This window comes from Danio aesculapii, chromosome 20, assembly GCF_903798145.1.
Source record: "Danio aesculapii chromosome 20, fDanAes4.1, whole genome shotgun sequence".
Taxonomy (NCBI): domain Eukaryota; kingdom Metazoa; phylum Chordata; class Actinopteri; order Cypriniformes; family Danionidae; genus Danio; species Danio aesculapii.
Genome location: NC_079454.1, coordinates 32,948,456 through 32,972,195, shown reverse-complemented (window position 1 = coordinate 32,972,195; position 23,740 = coordinate 32,948,456). Strand labels below are relative to the sequence as shown.

At 34.8% G+C, this 23,740-nt stretch overlaps 1 protein-coding gene across 1 annotated transcript in view; it reads left to right on the top strand.

The window, feature by feature from the left end:
* Window positions 1–23,740, top strand: part of adgb (androglobin) — an 86,042-nt gene that overhangs the window by 5,705 nt on the left and 56,597 nt on the right. The window contains exons 4-8 of the mRNA XM_056481421.1: window positions 1,050–1,121; window positions 1,206–1,394; window positions 4,880–5,019; window positions 8,241–8,330; window positions 18,943–19,094. Coding sequence (XP_056337396.1) covers window positions 1,050–1,121; window positions 1,206–1,394; window positions 4,880–5,019; window positions 8,241–8,330; window positions 18,943–19,094 — 643 coding nt within the window. The remainder of the gene's footprint in view (window positions 1–1,049; window positions 1,122–1,205; window positions 1,395–4,879; window positions 5,020–8,240; window positions 8,331–18,942; window positions 19,095–23,740) is intronic.

Genomic DNA, 23,740 nt, shown 5'->3' with positions numbered 1-23,740 from the left:
GATGCAGTTGTCAGCTATTATAAATTAAATACTTTATTTATTTAAGTTTTACAGCAGCAGTTCTTCCAGTCTTAAGTGTCACAGCCTCACAAGACTAACTGTATTATACTGGTGCTCGAACCACATTATTTTTATTGCTGAGAAAAGTTATGTTGATTAATATATTTGTAGAAACAGTAATACATTTTTTTTCAGGATTTCTAAATTTTTCTTTAATTATTTTATTAGTTTTGTTTAATGAAATTAATATTTTTAAACACATTTTAAACACACTACTTTAAATAGCTAATTTCTAATGATTCGTTTCTTTTTTTCTTTGCCATCATGACAGCACATAATATTTTTTGTGTTTTTTAGTGTACTAGTATTCCACTTAATGTGCAATTTAAAGGCTTAACTACAGTACGTAATTAGCTTAACTACGCAAGTTATTGGACAGTAGTTCTTGTTCTGTCTTCAGTAGCCAAAGTTTAAGGGGCTAATAATATCGACTGTAGAAATTATTTAAAATACCTATACTGCTTGAAATTTAGCCAAACTAAAAGAAATAAGATATTCTCCAGAAGAAAAAAAAAAGTAATAGGAAATACTGTGAAAATATCCTTGCTCTGTTAAATTGCACTCTGGAAATATTTTAAAAAGAATTAAGGAGGGCTAATAATTTTAATATTCATTGGATTTATTACATTTTTAAGTGGTTGCAAACAATTAATATGGGCTGAATTTAACCAAACAAATTACGTTGAACTTTATTGATTTTATTTATTTATTTATTTTTATTCAGTTAATATAAATTGTTTGCAACCACAAAAAAATGTAGTAAATCCAGTGAATTTTTGTTTCGCTCTACATGTGAACAATTTTGGACACGTGTGAAAACACAATGTCCCAAAACCAAGTTTCATGTGTTTCAATAAAAAAATTTTTTTTTTATTGAATTCATTATTTCTGTAAAACAAAACAACGCATATTTACTCATCTACTCACAAAGGTTAGTCTAGAAGTGGAAATTCAGTTCCTAACCTAATGCATTTCCTCCTTTAAAACAGATTCCAGTTGTGGTGGAGAATGCAGATACTTTTGACCTCACTTCAGCAAATGAGCATTTATTCTCAAGTGAGGTGAGTTTGTGAATCGTTTTGTATTTGAGCAAAGCTTTATTAGTGTGTTTGGCATTAACTTACTTCAGGTTACCCCTCGCACAGCTCATGCGATGGATCATTAGTGAGTGCTACATTCTGTGGAAAGTCTGCAACACCAGAGAGGACAAGGCCGTCTCCACAGAAACAGTTTGGAGACCCTGGGAACACATCTACTCGATGTGCAAAGCAGGAAAGGATCACATGCCGCTATATAACACCTATGGGAAGTATGTCATTAAACTGTACTGGCTGGTAAGTTCAGGTTGGTTATGGGCACCACATAATACTTGTTTGTGTGATATTGTAGTGTCTAAACTAAATACACAAAAACACCATGTGGGCATCACGGTGGCGCAGTAGGTACTACTACTACTTGGCTGGGTCAGTTGGCATTTCTGTGTGGAGTTTGCATGTTGAATGTTTCCCAGTGATAGGTTGCAGCTGGAAGGGCATCCGCTGTGTAAAACATATGCTGGATAAGTTGGCGGTTCATTCCGCTGTGGCGACCCCAGAATAACAAAGGTACTAAGCCGAAAAGAAAATGAAAACGACACAATTCTCATATAAAACTTGAGGATTTAAATATTCATCATGCCCAACAATTTTCCATCCTGCCTTTAAGAGATGCATCATCTTAGATTTACACTGTACATATAGGTTGCCAAAAAACACTGTGATACCATACCTGAAAATGCTTTCAAGATCAGCTTTATAAAACAGCATCATAAGCGTCTTGTTAACTCCAAAAAGACATAATCTCTGTAAAAAAATACAATCTTTAGTGTAAATGAGAGCAAACCCACTTTGTGTGGGTATTACAAGTAAAATAACTACGGTATCAATGTAAATGCCCAAGTTCTTACAGGTCTCTGACTGAGTAATAGGACGGTCACGTACAACCACTTGACTATGGTCACCTATACACTTTGGGTCAAATACCATCTCTTCAGTTTTCTTAGTATTTTTAGCTTATTTTTATCACACCAATAAACAAACCGGCTAATTTCTGAATGGTAGATAACACTAATATCATCATTCTCACAAAGTAAACTTAGTATGGCTGTGTCATCTAATATTTAAAAATAAAATTCTGTGAATTCTTACTTAAACATTCATTTGTAAAAAGTGTAAAAAGAATAGGTGAGCTGACAGCCTTATGGAACCCCAGTGATACTATTCTTTTCATCGGAATGGATATTTTTAACCTTTACCACCTTAAAAGTTCTATTTGTTAAAAATAAGAAATACCATGTACCAATGCATAGGTTTATATTCAGCTGTTCCATCTTTTCAATTAACAAATGTGGTTGAATCGTATTAAAAGCAGAACTAAAATCAATAAAAAGTCAAAACGTTTCCATTTTCCGTTGGACACAAAATAAGACATTTTGAAGAAAGCTGACTTCCATAGTAGGATAAACAAATACATGGTTACAGGTATCCATCTTTCTTCAAAACATCTACTTTTGTTTTCAATAGAAAATTGAAAGTCAAACAGGTTTGAAACAAGTGAAGGGTGAGTAAATGATGACATCATTTTCAGTTGTGGGTGAACTATCCCTTTAATGAATGAGAGGTTTCAGACGGTGATAATATGCATAAAATGCCTCAGGTTGGTTATAGTATTAAAAACACAACATATCGAGCCGCTTAACACCTATTGCAGCAGATGTCCACATTCTCCTGCTGGAAGGACACTGTGTCCTTTAGACAGTGATTAAGTGTGAACACAATGCTTATCAGCGAGCCAGGAGAGTCAGTAAAAGCTGTGACTGTCAGACTGTTCTGTCCTCTGGGCATGAGAAACCAAGAAACAATTATTTACCTTAACAGCTCCCAGTACTAAATGAGCGAACACTGACCTGCACAGCGGTAACAGGGATTTGTTTGACGGGTGATATCAAAGAATAGGAAACTAACAGTCTCTGAATCCTGGAACAATTTAGATAAGGCGTAAGTGCTGGGCAGTACTTATTTTGTTGCTGACTGATCTTCTAAGATCACTCTTTTTAATTTAACTTATGCTGGAGTTAATGATGTTTATCATTGCATTTTACGTGGCTGGTTTTACTGTGTGCAAAATGCACACTAATGAACCGTGGACTTTAAAGGCTTACCTAACTTCTGATTGATGCACCTTTGGTTTTGTTTGTATTAGTTTGCTGATGAACAGATCATTAAAACTGAATTTTCTATTCCTGTTTTATATATACAGCACATTAAAAATGGATTCATATTTTGAGAATTTAAAAAAGAAATCAGACTATTAATGGCCTGATCATGTGGAATATGTCATTTTAGGTCACACTTTACAATAAAGCTTCGTTAGCCAATGTATTTATCAACATGAACTAACTAAGTATTACTTCTACAGCATTTATTAATCATAGTTCAACATTTACTAATGCATTGTTAACATCTAAATCATGCTTGTTTACTGTAGTTAATGCACTGTGAGTTAACACAATCTAACAATGTACAGCATGAATAAATACTGTAATAAATGTATTGTTTATTGTTTGTTCCTGTTAGTGAATGGTTTTAGTAACATTAACTAATACCACTTTATTGTAAAGTGTTACCTCATTATTCATTCATTAATTAAAAAAAAAAAAATTATTTATTGAGTTTTTTGTATTTACAATTTAAAGCATTACATTACTTCTACCCTACCACAACCACAGCACTGAAAGAAAAGAAAACAAAAAACAAAAAACACAAAAATACAATACTCTGGAATGATATATATATATATATATATATATATATATATATATATATATATATATATATATATATATATATATATATATATATATATATATATATATATATATATATATATATAAATCATCCAGAGTTTCTGAGTTGACAGTGAGAAAACTGAGTGTACCATATTTGTTCAGTCCATATGTTATCATTAAACATGAGAGGCTTGGCAACATCTAAAAGAAGGAATATACAAAAGAGGTGCATCTTAATACAGAAAAATAAATGAATAATAAAAAAATATAATAATAAATAATAATAAAAAAAACAAACAAAACAAAACGGTTATATCATATTCATTCCTTTTTTTTTCCTTAGTCCCTTTATTCATCAGGGGTCGCCATAGCGGAATGAACCGCCAGGTATTCCAGCAAATGTTTTACACAGCGAATGCCCTTCCAGCTGCAACCCAGTACTGGGAAACATCCATACACACTCATTCACAAACATACATGAGACCATTTTGAGGGATGTAAACAAAAACAATGGTCCCAACGTATTTCCTGTGTTACATTTTTAATTTCTTCAGCTTCTGAGAATCCAAAAAGAGCCACATATTGATAAATAATGTTATGATAGCTGTTTTAACATTAAGCTATGAGTGAATTGCCTCTTCTTGCAGTTATGAAATAGTTTGATAACAAGCAGGAAATGTTCATGGGCCAATGACATGGTTGAAATGAAATGGTTTATACTGCATGTCTTGGGACTATGGGGAAAACCGGAGCACCTGGAACAAACCCACACGAATGGGGAGAACATTCAGACTCCACACAGAAATGCCAACTGGCCGACTCAAACCAGCGACCTTCTTGCTGTGAGGTGACAGTGCTAACCACTGAGCTACCGTGTCACCCTGTACCTCATTATATGATAACAAATTTTTCAGCAGACAAAAATAGTTTATGACTCCACATTTTTTAACAATAATTGAATATTTTTAGAAGGATTTTGTTCTGCTTTTTTAGGGAAGTTGGAGGAAGATTACTGTTGATGACATGTTACCCTTTGACAAGGATGATAATCTGCTGCTTCCTGCCACTACTAACCAATACGAGCTGTGGCCCATGCTGTTGGCAAAGGGCATACTGAAGGTGGCCAGTACAGAGTGAGTATCTTAAGTTCTAATTCAAACAAATGAATGGTTGAATCATTTATGAAATTGACTTGATTTTTTCAATTAATTGACTTAGTTTACAAAACATTTCCCAAAACCATCTTTAGCCTACTAATTTTGCAAGTTCCGCTGTTACCAAGACAGTTTAGCGATTCTATGTTTCCTAAATCCATTGTTTCAACAAACATTTCCAAATAGCATTGCAAACTTGTGTGTTTGTAACTAAACTTCTAGGGTCGTAGTTAAAAATAGTTCCTTGCTGTGTTCTTTTCCACTTGACCATTGACTTTCAATCATTTTGAAAGCTTAAATTTATGTAATTTGCTATAAAAATTTTTATAAAAGTTATATAAAAGTTATTTTTAATACAGTTCAGTTTTCAGTTGGAAATCGTATACTTGTTTATTTTTTTCCCCAATTTCTGTTTATCGGAGAGAAGATTTTTTTCAACACATTTCTAAACATAATAGTTTTAATAACTCATTTCTAATAACTGAATTATTTTATCTTTGCCATGATGACAGTAAATAATATTTTACTAGATATTTTTCAAGACACTTCTATACAGCTTCTAGTGACATTTAAAGGCTTAACTAGGTTAACTAGGCAGGTTAGGGTAATTAGGCAAGTTATTGTATAATGATGGTTTGTTCTGTAGACTATCGAAAAAAATATAACTTAAAGGGCCTAATAATTTTGACCTTAAAATGGTTTTAAAAAATTAAAAACTGTTTTTATTCTAGCCAAAATAAAACAAATAAGACTTTCTCCAGAAGAAAAAATATTATCAGACATACTGTGAAAATTTCCTTGCTCTGTTAAACATCATTTAGGAAATATTTAAAAAGAGAAAAAAAAGTTCAAAGGGGGGCTTATAATTTTGACTTTAACTGTACATATATACGTTGATGGTTTGAATTTATATTTTAAAAATGGGCCTATCTGGTCTGTATACAGTTCAACATTTCTGCATTTCAGTCAAAATTGTAAAGGTAGTTTAAATGAAATACATTTTGTAAAATTTATTTTTGAAACCAAATGTAATTTTTATACAATAATAAATGAATTTTTTTTTACATGTTATTGTTTGGCCATATATCTGATTTGTAGCTACATGTTCTTCCAAGTGGTTTTATGTTTCGATTTCAGTAGCAGAATAAAATTTGGATATGTTTTAATAATATTTGCAAAATAAAAATAAAAAATTTTGTTTACCTAAGTGATTCAGTTAAGCATGCAGGGACCAAGGCAAGCAAACAAGCTAGTTGTTTATTAAACAAAAAAAAATAAGTAAAATAAAAGACTGTTCCAAACATCTTCCACTTACGGATGATGGAGGTCACTGTGCTCATTGGAACTTTCAGAGCAACAGAAATTTTTCTGTAACCTTCCCCAGCCTTGTGCCTTGAGACAATCCTGTCTCAGACTACAGACAATTCCTTTGTCTTCATGCTTGGTTTGTGCTTTGACATGCACTGTCAACCCTGGGACCTTATATAGACAGGTGTATGCCTTTTTCAAATCATGTCCTGTCAACTGAGTTTACCACAGGTGAACTCCAATTAAGCTGCTGAAACATCTCAAGAATGAACAGAATGAACCTGACCTCAATTTAGAGCTTCATGGTAAAGGCTGTGAATACTTATGTACATGTGATATTTTTAATAAATTTGCAACAATTAAAAAAAAAATCACATTGTCATTATGGGGTATTGTGTGTAGAATTTTGAGGAAATAAATGAATTTAATCCATTTTGGAATAAGGCTGTAACATAAAAAATGTGGAAAAAGTGACGCACTATGAATACTTTCCGGTTGCACTATATACAGTATATATATATATGGCGGCGCAGTAGGTAGTGCTGTCGCCTCACAGCAAGAAGGTCGCTGGTTTGAGCCTCGGCTGGGTCAGTTGGCGTTTCTTTGTGGAGTTTGCATATTCTCCCTGCGTTCGCGTGGGTTTTTTCCAGGTGTCCAAAGACATGCGGTACAGGTGAATTGGGAAGGCTAAATTGTCCGTAGTGTATGAGTGTGAGTGTGAGTGAGTGTATGGATGTTTCCCAGAGATATAGTGTGTGCGTGTGTGTGAAGCAATTACATAAACTATTATTATATTAAAAGCATCTCTTAATGAGAATTTTGTTTAAAGAAGTTGTTACTCCACCCCCTTATGGAACATCATTAGGAAGTTTTACGCTTCAACTAACATGGTTCAAACAGTGTATCTCCAACAGATTTCTGAAAACACTTGTCATTTTCCAAATAATACATCATAGTTTGGTAATTCAGCTGCAAATTACATCAGTGTTAGGAAACACACCCCTGACTGCTTTGTTCACAAATTTGAGAGATTTCTGTCCTCTATTGAAAGTATATTCACACAAAACTGTGCTGCCTCAAAATAAAGAGACATGATTGTATTTTAAGACCATCAGATTTAATTCAGGCTTTTGTTCACATGTAAACATTATCATGATAGTTTAAGGATGCTTTTGCATTTTTTTAAACAGACGTTGCCATGCATTGCATGCAAATGAACAAATACATAAATCAGAATTTCTGATTTGTGCTCCAGAAGAATGAGTCAACCAATTTATTCATGTTGTAAATGTTTAATCTAGCTTAGGAAATGAGCCATCTCTCAGCCTGTTAATCATTTATGTTTTTTTATAAAATGTTCAGGAAACAAAATGCACAATAGTGTCCTTCCAGGGGGCTTTTTCCCAATTAACACACATATACAAGCTGTAAAATTCATTACTGCCAAGGTTCCAAGGTTTGGCACTGAAGCGATCACAGTCGTGACTCACCTGAAGCAAGCCATGGCATGGCCTGTTTGAAGCAAGCTTGTGTTCTTGTGTGGCAGTGATAATGATGGAATGGCTCTTTGCGTGAAGATGAACAGTGAAATCGCGCAGTTAATTAATAGCTGCCGGACTGGTTGAATACAGCATCCCGTGAGGCACAATTAGAGCATCAGCCATCTGGTTTCTTCAGAGAAAGAGAGCAAGAGGTCGCATACACACACACACATACACACATTTAGACATGAACAGATCAACGTCTTAGCACAATGGAAGTGGAACTGAGTGTGCATTTTTTGAAAGGATCATCTTTTTCTGGTATTTTAGTGTGTGCCCATAGGTTTTTAAATATATTTTATGGCCATCCGGCATACAAGTAACCTTTAATGTTATGATTTCTCTCACCAGCACTCCAGTCTCAGGCTCCGGGAGAGAGTTTGGAGAGTTTACGGTCATCCACTGTCTCACTGGCTGGATACCGGAGATCATTCCATTAAAGTGAGCCTTTTAAAATATCCCTCAACATGTTGGATATACTGTGCCTTCCTGAAGTTTGCAAATGCTGTGGTGTATTAGATAAAGTTAAATTCAATTCAATTTATGTTTATGTATATAAATTTTTACAATGTAGATTGTGTCAAAGCAGCTTAACATAGTTTTAGTAAAGTTCAAAGTCACACAATATCATCAGACGTTAATATTAGGTTAGATGTAGATCATGACGTCAGGTGACCAAAATTCAATGTCTAGTCAGTGTCTGAGGACAACGTTATTTTGACATCCAATAACGACGTCAAATTACGTTGATATTTGGTGAATTTTAGGTTTGTTGGAAAGTGACCAAAATCCAACATCTGATAGATGTCATAGTGGTAATGTCCACACAACGTCAAGGTGTAACATGATTAGATGTTGATATTTGGTTGATTTTAGGTTGATTTTAGGTTGAGATTGGACATTAACGTCGGCCTGACGTTAGGTTCTAACGTCAACCCAATTTTCATTTCCAAACAAAATTCAAAGTCCTCACGACGTTGGGGTACGTTGGGGTACAACGTCAATATGACATCATGTTAAAGTCCTGTACCTGACTGGATATATTTCACACGCATATGCTAGATGACTAAAATTAAAATGGAGATACAAAAGAAACTGAGCTATTACAAGTAAAAAAAACAAACAAATATAATTTGAAGGAGAACATTGACGTTTTGAAAAAAAAACTGAACTGAACTGAAACTAAATTATTAAAAATAAACTTGCGGGACCTAATTTATGTCCTGCCGCAAAATAATTTATATTATAATTTTAGTGATCTGCTTGAGGTAGGTCAATTTATTTTTATACTTTTGATGAAGTAGCATTCAACCTAAGCTCTTTAGACCATGCGCCGGACCGTTTCTCAGTGTTTCGCTGGTAATGTCTTTAAATAAATAATTATTTAGGCCTATTTCATTATTTATTTATTATTATGTACATTAATTGAGACATAAAATGAGATAATAGTAAAATATAATCAACAATGAAAATGTAAATAAAAAGCATAAATGAAAACATAAATGAAAAAGCCTGTCTTAGTCCTATCAAAATAGCAAACACTGAACATCTCTATATATTTAGGTTAAAAGACTGCTTTATTTATTTATTTATTTAGGCCTACTTTTTTTTTTAATTGTATGTTTGTACTTTTATTTTAGTTTTTTTATTTCTTTAATTCTACTTGCCAAAATGAATCCTCATTGCACTTAACAAGTTTACAATGATAATAAAAAGCTTGTTAGCAATTTTTTTATGATTAATGAAGGAATTATAATGCTTTGTTTTATCATTTCATCTTCATTTACAAGGAGCATATTTACAGCTGCTGTATAGGCTATTTCTGTCCGTTCGCATCCCGTCCCTTTGTGCCCTCTGGCGACATAGTCACACACTGCGGTCATGCCTTAAAAACACGTTCTTACTCCTTCAGAGCAGTGGCGGTACAAGGCCGGCGGTAATGCTCATATTAAAGTGTCACCTAATGTATACTTTGTAGTCGAATTTGCATATATTTAATTAAAAAAAAAATGTTTATTTTAATTTTTAGCACAGATAAAATAGCATAGTTTGTCTTGACTTGAGATTGCTGATATACTAGATGTAATATGGGGTAGGGGGGAATTCATAGGCCAAATTAAGGGTAATACACAATCTACTGATTACTGTAGGTCATAGAAAATGATTATTTTATAGTTTCTGGTCACCATCATTTCAGAGTATTCCTGCTCATGTCTCATGTCAGAAATCTGCATATTTTTAGCCCATCGAGATCATTTATTTACATGTGTACATGTGTGTGCGTTTATATTTATTCAGTTTTTAAATTAATTTCAGTAATATTATTGGCGAATATGAAAAGGTTCATTTGATTTATTTACAATACAGTTTGTAAATTAATATTTTCTGTCTTTTAGTAGAGATATTATATGACTTGCTTTGTTTATCACATAAGTGGATCTAATTGGATTTACATTGTAAACATTAAATAAAAGTTAAAAAGGTATTATTTTTTATTTCATATTGTTACGAACCCTTTTTTTAAAAAATCAACACAAAAGAATTAATCCTTAAAGGGAACACAACATAAAGAGAACACACGAACTAAGTGGTCTAAATTAATACATTTATTACAACCAAAACAATCAAACAAATCATGTGTCACAACTAAGAAAGAACAAATAAAGAATCAAAAACTCGCGTTCTCCAACAAATGTACAACACTAACCAAAGACTAAACAACCCAACAATTAACAAAACAGATCAAAGTAAGACTTAAGGGAAACAAAACAGTAAATTAAAGAAAATAAAAGCTTGATGGCTGGCTGTGAAGTCTCCTCTCTCTCCGCTCAATGTTGGTCCATATTTACCGGCAATTTTCAATGAGCGCAACTCGTCATGACACACACGCAAGCACAAACACAGACAGGCAACAGCCGTAACACATATATTTGTGTTTTTATACTCCCAAAATCATTTAGCATAAATCTGCAGATTTTTTTTTTTTTTACAAAGTTCTCAGCAGAAACAGCAAAAAAGTCTGCAGATTCTGTCTGGCCCTACTCACATCCTAAGCTGTTGGACAAAGCTTGTTATTGATATAATCGTGAATGATTCAACTACATTTTAATTAAAAAAAATAAATAAATAATATTACCTTTATTTATTTTTATTTTTTTCAAATCAACAATGATGGACAAAATCACTTACGCCAAGTTCAAACTGCAGGATTTCAAAGTAGTCGCGTCACATGTGTTTCGTCGCTGCTTTGTTTACACTGCAAGATGGATCGGCGAGGGTTTCACAATGCATGACTTTAAAAAAGGAAGAATCGCTGACAACTTTGTCCAAACTACATCTCACAACCACACACATGCAAGAAGGGACATGGAAACAATGCGAGGTCACGTATATCCTTTGTTATTAAGTACATAATGAGAAAGAAGCCTTTAGTGAGGTAGAAAATGTACTTATTTTGCTCACCTGCATGGCTTTGAAGGGAATTAGCAATTTCTCCTCAACTTTTTTCTTTTCCAGCCCGGTTGTGATATTGCTCAGATGACACATCAAACAGAAATGTCAAACAGACACAGGTGCACCTGCCAAATTTACACTAGTTTTTCCTCTATTTCTTGGGTCCAAATAGACTGAAAAGAAGCCCTTTTAACTTCTCCCCCAACCTCTTGCTGGCCTGCAGATACCCATACTTGTGGATGCTGCTCTCTCATTGGCTGTAGGTAATCGCAGATGTTATTTTAGTTCAGAACACATTTCACACTGCATGATTTGAATCGCCGACAGCTCCAGATATTTAGCACGCCAGATATCTCACGGGCATCGGCGACTCATCGGCGATTCTCTCAGATCGCGACATTGATAGTTCATACTGTGTGATTGTTACTCACGTGAACGAGCACCGATTTGCCTGTGATTTCAGGCATTTGTTGTCGATTTTTCAAAACCTGTCACTGTGTCAAAATCGGGGATAAAATCATGCAGTCTGAACTCGGCATTACTGCCCTTATTATCACACAGAATTTTTTTTACATATAATAACTTACATTTCACACATTTAAACGATTAAAATGTACCAAAACCATGTTTTCACATGTGCTTCTTGTACGGTAACATAAACCTAACATCAAATTCTTTTCTCTCCATATGCACCAGACACTTTCTTATAAACGCTTCATGTTCTTTGAATGACATTGTGTGAATCTGAGTGTGCTTTACACATGAGTGAGCTTGACAAACCACCAGTAGTAAGCACACTCTTTCATTTTCCTCTATATGCACCATACACTTTCCTATAAACACAAAACTAACTAAACTAAACTTAAACTTGGCATCTGTATATACTGTATGTCTAGTGATTTGGAGGGCTAAATGAATAAAGGTAAATATAAATGTTCACATATTTAGAGGATGTGCATCACAATATGGAAGAATATATACTGTAGCTACTTCTGTTGCATACCACCTTTAAAACATTTGGATATGAAATTTGTCGTTTTTTGTTAGCTATCAACAATTGTTACTATTCTTAACATTTAAAATGAGGCTGTCTCACAAGTTTTTGCGTTTGGCTAAGTTTTACAGCTATTAATTCGTTCTATCTGCCTGCAGCTTTGTCTTTATGTCTGTGGTATGTGCTAACAAGCTTCATTAAGCTGTGCTCTGCGATCCACAGAATGCTTTTTTTTCCTTCACCGTGTGGTCAGATGCCACCCTTATTAGGAGGAAATGGGCTGCAGACACTATTCTGTTGTTCTGCAAACAAACGGCTGGCCTTCACCGATGTTCAGGCTTAATCGAGTTACTGCAGGAATGTTCTTGTGAAGTTTGTGCCCAGCCTTATCTTCTCTAACGTTTGACTGTAGTTTCTTGTCACTTCCTCAGGATAATTCTCACATCTGCTCTGTTTTGGGAAACACGGTGTGGTGTCTTGTAATTTACACTCTGATGAGTTTCTGGGTTTCGGAGACTCTTCCGAGACCAGCACACAGCGTATTCTCGTGTTTTGGAGAAATAAATTGCTGTGAGATGAGTGCACACATCTTGCTGTCATAACTTCTGGAGAGTACTGTTTTTTTTGTAAGGCTTGGATAGTCAGTATCAAAGTAGAATCTCCTGAGGTCATTTACTCCATGTTGCAGCCCTGCAGGATCTTGGAGTCGTATCTCATTCCAGCTCATGTTTGCCTGAACATCAGAGAGTTGTGAGAGTCCAAGACACTCAAGTAGCTTGTGATTACAGTTTTTTAGTGTGAAATTAGGACACAAGGACAAACAGTGTAATTTAGATACATTTTTGTTTAATATTACAGGATCTAGACATACAAAAGCTTGGGGCATAATAATAATAATTATTATTATTATTATTATAATATGTATTTTTAATAACATGCATTAATATATTACTATTGATATACATTACTATGTGAAGTTTATTTATAAACTAATTTTGAGAGGAGCACGTGCTTATGATTGAACACAGCTGGTGCTGGTCATTCATTACCAATTCATGATTCACCAATCAGACGATTCCTAAGTAACTATAAATACCTTAAATTCCATATCACAGCCATCTTCGTTTTGAAGAATCCCTCCTTCTACCACTACTTCTCCACCTTTCATAGATGGGTGGCATGGTGGCCCAGTGGTTAGCACTGTTGCCTCACAGCAAGAACCTCGTGGTTGTAGTCCTCAGGGCTTGACGCTTACTTTTTTCAGGAGGAGCACATGTGCTCCTAAGTTGAAAAATTTAGGAGCACATTAAAGAATTTTAGGAGCGCAGTGAAAATGTATAAAATATAGTGTTTTGCCTAATAAATGTACACAAGGAGATCTTTAGAAGCAGTTTCATGTATTTGAATACAGTAAGTACAATAGGTTTTATTTTACTGTAACAACAGCTTAAATAGTATTTAATAATTATTTATAATTTAAGCTGTATGAAGTTTAGCTAGTGGTCCACAACATGACTGGGATCAAATTGCTCAAATAAAGGCCTCTCTAAACTGAACTGAATCAAGTCTTCAGTTGTGGACCTGCCTATACAGCTTCTTGTTTAATTTTTGATCAAGTTTCGAGCTGAAAAATATCTTTCACACTTGGCAGCAGAAATAGGGAGTTAGTAATAAGTTATTGTTAAGTAAGATGTGCTGTATCATATAGTGGTTTTAATACTGGTTACATCAAAAGTTATGATTGTGATGCCTTCTTAAAAATATTGCTGCGGTGCAATACAGAACATTTTATTCTGTCAAAATGATCTAAAATTAAAGTGAGTGAGATAAAGAGACAAGGATTCAAGTATAACTGAATCTCTTGATAGAAATTAAACCTTGAACCCTGTTTTCATAAGACAGACAATGCATTAAAAACATCCATATTGTAGTTGAGTGCAAGAAATTGAATGTGTTCAGTGCTTCCCAAAGGTTTGAAATATACTTGCGGTGGTGGCGAGATTGAAACAGATATAATGTGACTTTTAAGAATATTTCTTTTTTTATATATTTACTTTTTATTTATTTTCTTTATATTTAGCAGAATTAATTTTATTTGCATAATATATTCTACAGATCAAACCCTAATACCATCCTTTCTTTTAAACTTTAATGACCCATAGCAACAGAATAATTTCTCATTGTATTATTATTATTGATTTTTCTTTTTTAATTGACAAATTAAAAAAAGTTTAGTTTACATGACATTTTCTTTTCAGTGCGTTTAAGTAAAAAAACCCTGCTGAAATAAAAAATAAGAAATCCACTATTTCACTCTTAGAGGTGTGTGCATCACTGACAGGTAAAATCTACTCTCTCTCTCTCTCTCTCTCTCTCTCTGCTGTAGTCTTGGTGCTGCTGAGAGATTGAGATGCACCGGCCAAAGTTTGCACATAAAGTAATACAAAAACGCACACAATTAACGGCAGATATCGCAAGCAGAATTCCGGACATTTTAGGCGATTTAGAAAGCCCGGCCCAATGCATATTTAGATCCCAAATAGAGGACATGTCCGAGTAAAAAGTTGATGAATTGTCACCCTAAATAATGAGCTGGATCAATCTATTTAGTAAAAGGCTTTTCTTTTCCACGTATCCTTGCTCTTTTCTCAAAGCTACTACCAAAGTCAGAACAGCAGTTTTGTGTCCAGCACGTCTCACGTGAGTCTTGGTGAAGTGTTCTCAGTTTCTCGCGAACACAGAATCCCTGGTAAAGTCTGTGTGGAAAGTGCTGGTGTTGAATTGGGTCTTGCATTTGATGCGCAACGATGTACCATGCTTGAACTGTAAACATGTTTTATGAGCCTCGCCCACTGTGCGGCTCCGCCGCCATTCGGTGTCTTGCGTTGCTTAGTAACGTATACAAAGCAACGTAAAGACCGCCTGACGTGGAGTAAATAAACCAGTATTTTTTTATTTTTTTTTATTTTTAGTAAATAAACCAGTAGAGATGTGCTGTTGCTGTGCTGATAGCGTCAGCGTGTGCTACAGTCACAATCGGTCTTTGTCAGGTGACGTCACCGAATTGCATTATGGGACATAGCCGCCATTTGTGTTGTATCCGAGTTAACGTGAGCTGTTGCATGCGTTTAGCGTCTTTCGCAGAGTAAATACAGTGTTACGTTCTTGTTGTGTTAAGGGCTGTAAGTTAATAGCAAATCACGCGATCGAAAAGGTAAACAATTTATCATGACGACAGATATATTAAATTTCCTTCTCAGAAGAAAGGATATTGACAGACTGTAGCGGTGCATCGGGTGGCCTGGCCTGCTGCGTTGAGGCGCAAAATATGTCTTTTGCTGGCATAGCTCCGTTTATGCTCTCGACATTTTCACAATGGTAAGTACGTAAGAATATTTAAGTAACTTTACAATTGTCATTGCTTTAGCTTCAAATACTTATTTTAATTCAGTGTAACACTTTAGTTTTGGGGGTAGAACTGCATTTAAATCTTACCAAATCAACTTTGTGCATATGGATTTAAGATTGTGAAGTAGTTGATTCTTAAAATGTTGTAAAATACTTTTGAAATCTTAGTTACAACTTACATTTGCTGATTTACTCACCCCCTGTCAAAAAGTACATTTTCGACTTCTTTTCTAAAACAAATAAAAGTTTTTGTTGAAAACATTACATGAAATATTTTAAACCTTCAGACTGTAGCTTCATAAAACTGCAGTTTAAAAAAAATAAATATATTGGATGACAAAGGGATGAGTAAATGATGAGTAAATGTTCTTTCTGGGAGATAATCTTTTATAAGTTCAAAATTTAATTCACGTTTGCTCGAACTGTCATATTTGCATAAGCATGTAGCATTATAGTACATTTGTTTTACTACTTTCTATGTGTAATTTTTTTGCAGTATATACATTTCTAACTTTGTCATTGCCAGCCAACCTGCATATGAGATGATGGAAACTGACCCAGACTAAGCACCATCTCTACATCTGGGCCACACAGATACTACAAAGACAGACACTGCACGCTCTGCAATACAAACTAAGAGAAGGAAATAAAACCAACACTGCAGTCAGCTGAAGATGTGGATGAACAACATGCAGAGGAGGAGACACGTGAGGTTGAAGACGGTGAGAGACACAGATGAGGAGACACACAACACTAAGGAGGTAGCCGAGACAAACTGAGTGTAAATTCTGTATGGACAGATGTGTAGAAGTAAACCGCCTGTTGAAGGAGAACTGACAGCTGCTGTGTGAACTTGAAGAATACAGGATATCTGATGGATTTTGTGACAAGAATGATGCTCAAGTACCAAACAGTAAAAAAACACACAAAATCCTAATAACAAGCACTGACCCATCAACACGATACTCCCTTGTGAAGGTGAAGATGTCACATTACAGCACAGGATTGTAACTGTCTGTTGTGCTCAACAAACCAATGTCCAACTGTAGTGTAGAAGAGCTGTAGTTGTCAATAAGAGTTAAAGCCCAGGTCTATAAATGCATTCTGTGGTTAATTGATACATTCTTTGCAAATTCATTCCCATTTTTGTAGCTTTGTTTCTTTCACTGTGTGTATGAGTGTGTTCTGCTGATGTTTCATCCTGTCTCATGTAAACAATATGATGCATTCCTCCAGAAATGAATTTTCCCTCAGTGCCTGGATAAAAATATCATTTGTATAAATGTAAATAAATAGAGGATGACTTAAAATGTGTTGTTAACTCATTTATTGTTCTTCACAATAACAAAACTGGTACATCAAACCCAAACACAAGGTAAGCAGTTATTACTTGAACTGAATAACCCTTTAAAGAACTGAAACGAGTGCTTTTGCTCAAAGTTAAACATTAGATCAATCAGTAGTGTGAGCTGAATAGATATTTCACCCACAAATTTAATGTGCCTTACTATTTATATGCCATCAAGTGGTTCTAAACCTCTATGAGGTTATTTTTTCTCTTTACACTAATAAAGATATGGCGAAGGCTGAAAATCTGTAACTACTGACTCCATAGTAGGAAAACCAATAAATACAATGGAAGTCAATGGTTACAGGTTTTCAGCTTTCATCATAATATCTGTATTTGTGTTCAACATATCTTAATATTTGTGTATTCATTTTATTTAATGTTTATTTGTTGTTGTTCTCTGTGCACTCAGTGTATTTGACTAAATAAAATTATAATAGTATTTGCATGTTTTGTTCTGTTGCTTTCATTACATTTATTGTTCATATTTGTAAAATACTTTGGATACAAACATCTTTCCAATAGTTTGTTAATGTAAATATTAGATGTAACTAATGAAAAAACGAAAAACTGCAATAAATAATTAAAAATACTTACTGTGCTTTAATGGTGTTAAACTAAAACAATGTATATTAAGACATTGATGATATACAGTATGACATGTCAGCAATGGGAAGGCGGCAGATCACTCCCTTGGTTTGCAATTAATTTAAACGGATCTATATCTTGAATGTAAGACAGTTTATCAAAATGACGATCCCTGGCATGTATGTTTAGTTTATTGCGGTCTCGTGTACTCTCGATTTTCTTGTACTTCTCCAGCTTGACCTTTTTTTGGCATGGATCTCTCTTGCGTTATTATGTGTCTCTCAAGTTGTCTCGGTAAGCGATACCACCAAAATGGCGCAGGTGTGACGTCACACACAACAAACGCACGTGACTGACAAAGACCGATAGATTACCAACATAATATACCAGAACTTAGTGTTTATCGTGACCAAGTCATTGAAGTCATCAATCAAGCTTATTGAAAATAAAATCGCACATGTGCCACTAAACAAATTTTTCTGTTCGCACATGTCTATTTTTAGTCACAAATGCGAGCGAAATGGTCGCATTGTTTAGCCCTGGTCCTTACCAAGCCAGTCGACGTTTCTGTACGAAGTTTACACTTTCTCCCCGTGTTCATGTGGGTTTCCACCGGGCCCACCTTTAATTTTTTTTTATTATTTTTAAATTTGAAATTATTATTAAATAAGTAGCCAAATCTGTTTATTAGAATGATCTCTGAAGAACCGTGTGGCAGTGAAGACTGGAGTGACAGCTATGAATATTATTCTAATATATGAACTTGTTATTGACAAAAATAAATGACATTATAAAATATATTTAAATAGAAAACAGTTATTTTAAATTGTAAAAATATTTGAACACTACTGAATATTTTTTCTTATATAATATTTATTTAATATTACCCTTGGTGAGCATAAAAGATTCTAGAAAACACCAACATTTGAATTGTACTCTATGTTAAAGTTGAATACATTCTAGTAAATGTCTGCTGCTTGTTTGTGTTGTTGGTCTTTAGCCAAGCCGTAGTAATCTTCTGAATCAGTTAATTGAGCATTGCTTGCCTTTTTTTCTAATTGCTGTTTATTGATTGGTCCAAAGCGCAAAGGCTTGGTTTCTTCAGCTTTATTAGTTTCATCCATTGATCCTGAGACTGGCCATTAAATTGATACATGCATTTTGTTATTCCAGGCTTAAACAACCAGTTGAGATTACTTGGTAAAACCTTAATTAGAATCAACACATCAGACTCTAATCTATCATGTTAATTTTGCTCCTAGATCCTGGTGTACTGGGAAGATTTGGGAATTTCTAAGGGTCAATGTTGCTCAGTTCCAGTTGGAGGAAGAGAGCTCAGAAGAGAACACCACAACTACTGATTCTAATGTGAACAATGTCCAGAGCGAATCTCCAAAATTACCTAAGAGCAGAGGTATTGACACACACACACTTTTATATTGATTATTATACTTTACAGACTGTATTTTCTATTGTCCTAATTCTAAATCCATTCTGCATTTTACATTTTCAGAATACAACAACAATGTCCATAAATGTCCCTTAAGGTCAAAACTTACTAGTATTGCTTTACCCTCCCAGTGTCCTTTAACAGTCTGTGACATGTTTGATTAAAAGACACCGGCAGAGAGAGTAAATGGAAGAATTGATATGGAAGATGTCTACTGTGCTAATGGCTCTTTCTTTAACAATCTTTTTTTAATGGAACTTTAAAATGATCTGAGTGCTTTGGAATTTAGAGACACCTCCTTTTTTGCAAAAAATATTAAGCATTTAATAATTTCCAGTCACACTTTATTTTGATGGTCCATTTGTTAAATTTAAGTTACATTGCATCTACATGCCAACTAATTCTCATCAGATTTTTAAGTAGACTGTTAGGTTAGTGTTAGGATTAGTGTAAGTTGACATGTACTTGTGAAGCTTCTTATAGTCAGTTAAATGTCTTTAGCAGTAGTATCAACAGATATTAAGCAGACAGTCTACTAATACTCAAATGGACCATCAAAATAAAGTGTTACCATTATAGTTATTATTTTCAATTCACAAGATTTTATGAAAAAGGGTTTATGACCTCATACACATAATGTAGGTACAATATCATTATTCATTGTGATTAAGTGTATTAATGGCTATTAATTGTTTAAAATCTCAAAGACCTCACATGACCAATCCGAATGCATATGTTTACCTGCATAAAGCACACCTCTTGATTAGTTTAGATGTTTTTTTTAGCTCACGTGTACTTACTTTGAGGTTACCTAAATGCTAGTGGACTCCCAATAGTTGAGAAAAATCAATCCTTTAGGGCATATGTTGCTAAGATGTTTAAATAAAAAACCCATTATAATTTGGGAATAGTATGCTTTTGATTTGTGTCCCTAGTAATTAGTATTTTGAACTTGTAAGCTAAAGAGCCCCTATTTTGCATTATAAATTGTCATATTTTGGTTTTGGGGGTCTTTCATTGTCTTATAATATGCGTTTATTTTACCTAATTATCCCAACGACTCCCATATGATTTTTTCAGTGATTCATTTGTTCCCAAACCTCTCCTTAGCATGAAGCAAATCTCCGCTGATTGGACCGATGACCCAGTCTTTTGTGATTGGTCGACCACCACGGCTATGAAGTAGCAGAGAGTATGTGAGAGCCCAGTGCAGGAATGCAATTAAGCAATGCAGTTAAACACCAGCATATTACTCTACTCTTAAACCTAACCCCAAGTAATAGCAACAACACACATTCAGTATTAATCCACACAGCAGCAAAAGTTTAACTATTTTAAAAACTGACTGTGCCGCACGTGTGAGGAACAGCTGATGGTGGCCATAGCAAAGACAAATGGCTGAGGATCATGAGTTCAGAAATGCATTTAAATCGGTAAAGGAAGAAGATCTATAATAGATAAGTGATTATAAGCCGCGCGGGGCGATTACAACTCACAACACACAATTAAACACATATTTTGCAAACTACACAAAATGAGGCGACAATTTTAATTACTCTTACATGTTATGATCCAGAGGAAGAAGAAACTGGTCCATATGAGCTGTTACAGTTTCTGACAAAGCCCCTATCAAAGTCTGACAAAATCCCATACATAATAGTCTTTGCTGCTCCTTGCTTTAATAGCAAACAGCCGGCAAACCCCGCGTTACAGCATATGTTATTGCATCAAAAATCAGAAAAATGACAGGAACAAACACAGCACTAGGTTGGTTATACTGTAGTGTTGCTCTGAAAATGAACTTTAACCCTTTATTCCCCGCAGCCGAATCTGTGTCAGTGTCAGTGATCGTCATCTTTGCATCATGATCAGTTCCGTGATCCTCAGCGCTCTGCTTGTGTCTAAAGTCAAATGCGCGTTCATGTTTTACCAGATCTGAAACTACGTATTTAATGATGTACCCTATCGACGTCGACAAAAGGCAAAAGATCTGAACCCAACTCGATTCATTTATTCAACTTTGAGTCGACTATTTCATTAAAGACTATTTCATCAATAGTTTTAAACACGGTGCACTTTCAGATTTAAACCTCAGCTGGATGTTTTCATTCACTTAGAGCTGTGTTAAACACTGCATGGAAGCTCATTTTCAAAAACCCATAATAGGGGCTCTTTAACAACACTCACTGTTGGTAAAGGGCACTCTTTCAATATATAAATAATACTGCATATAGATGGTGCTGTGAAGTATGCTAAAAAACAATAGTACTTATCAAATAATATGTTACTGAAATATCAGTAGCAATAGTGATACATTGCAAGAAAATATTGCAACATTATTGTTAGACCAATGTAATTGGAAAGGAGTCATCTTTTATATGCAGTCTCTCGTCAAACACTGTTTTTTGTTGAAAATTGGCAGTTAAATATTATATGCAATGCAACGTGACACAAATTCCTGACAATAAACTAATGTTTACCTGCTCATATCTTATATGAAGAAAGAATGGATTTGTGGTCCGCTGAAAATATGAAAACTCTTATTGAGTAATTCCAAAACAATAGAAATTATGTAAAGATCATTTAAAAGTTTTGGGGGACCCTTAAATCCTTCAGAACTATCTGTTTTTCAGTTTAATATAAAAAACATGCTGCAGTTGCCTTTTTCATGGGATCTTTTACGTTTTACGTTTCCATCATGAGGAATAAAGATTGTTCACCTGGATGTTTTTTTTTGGCAGCAGTATGTATATATATATATATATATATATATATATATATATATATATATATATATATATATATATATATATATATACCGTATATATTCATATATAGTTCTTTCCCTGCTCTCCTCACCATACATTATTTACTTAGAAAAATCTAGTTGAATGATAAATATTTTATCTTCGAATACAGAAACACTCAATATGCTCTCTAAAAACAGATATTAATAATTTGCAGCCAATGTGGCATTGAGCTCTGTGTAAAGGGATGGTGATCTGTTTAGCAGAGCATCGTGGCTAAAATGACCAATAAGTACCAATCTATTCCTTTTGACCCACTTGTTTGAATCTCTTCACTCTCTCATGTCACCATGCATCACTTCTTCTGCAGGCTCATGTATTATGGAGTCAGTGCCACATCCTTCACTGCCAGATGTGTATCATGAGCATGAATAAATAAAACAAGCCCTTTCTGTGATTGTGCATGCATTGTGTGTACATAACCGTATTTGTATTTGCACCATAGAAGTGTGTCAGTGTTAATCTGCGCATGTGTGTCTGTTTGTGTCAGACTGTGAACAGAGTGCCAGTGTTTTCTCTCAGGTAGTGTGATCTGAATTGAATTATCTGGCATGGCCTCGGGCAAGCACTGTCAATGTTGTCACTGTGCAGTTTACGTCGGAAATATGCAAGGAGAGCAAAGAGCCGCGAATCACTCTCGCGCATACACAATATGCATCAATTTTACACCGGCCTGCTTTGAAAGGCTTGGTGCTGTTGTGATAGGGAGGTGTAATTGTGAGTGTGCATGTAAACATGGATTTCCGACAGGTCTGAGGAGACTAACGATTTGATGAGTCTGTTGAGGCTAATGGTTTGCTGTTCAGACTGTTTTGGATAATTGGCTTGTGTAAACGAGTGGGTAGATTATATTGGGATAATGCAATGTTTGCTGCTAAAATTTGCACGCGCTCTCTTTTTGTTATCCTTCACAAACATTCTGTCTCTCCTTCGTTTGCACTGTCCTCTTATCTATAGGGTCCTTTAATCCATATAATGAATCCATTCCCTCTGTCTTCCTCTCACTCCCTCTGGGTGTTTGATACTAATTAATAGGTTGGAAATTATAACATGCTTTGACATATATCACTTTGGCACCGTGGCCTAGATCTTCAGTCCCTAAGGGTGGCTCATTTATTGAAACATACACACACATGATCTTTGTTCATTCTATTTTTGACACTTTCCGTGAATAGGACATGAAATAGGTCCTGCACCTCTTGAAGTCATTTTCATTTCAAACAAATTGTGAAGGGAGTTGCTTAACCTTTGGAAAAGGTTGATTCTGAACAACAGGAAGTCAAGCTAAATATTGTATGAGTTGATTTATTTTTCATTATTTTGCCAATATATTATGCATTATAGTCCCGTTAATACATTTCAAGCTCAAATAAATTTTATATATATCAACACTGTTATTCTTTCTAACAGAACAGTGTTCGTCTTTCAGATGAGACAATAAACTGAGGTCCTGACTCTCGATGGTCATTAAATATCCCATGGCACTTCTTGTAAAGTGTCCCCTAAAGTAACCCCAGTGCCCTGGCCAAATTCTCTCCATTGTTCCTAACTGATCATGGCCTCCCAATAATCCACCGAATTGGCGGATGTCACCGTCTTTCCACTCCACCGATAGCTAGTGTGTGGTGAGCGCACTGGCGACATTGTCCTGTGGCTGCCGTTGCATCATCCAAGGGGATGCTGGTGGTGGTGTGGAGAGACCCCCCTCATGATTGTAAAGCGCTCTGGATGTATGGCCATACACAGTAAATGCACTATAGAAATACACATTACATTACATTTTCTATAGAATTTTTTTATAAT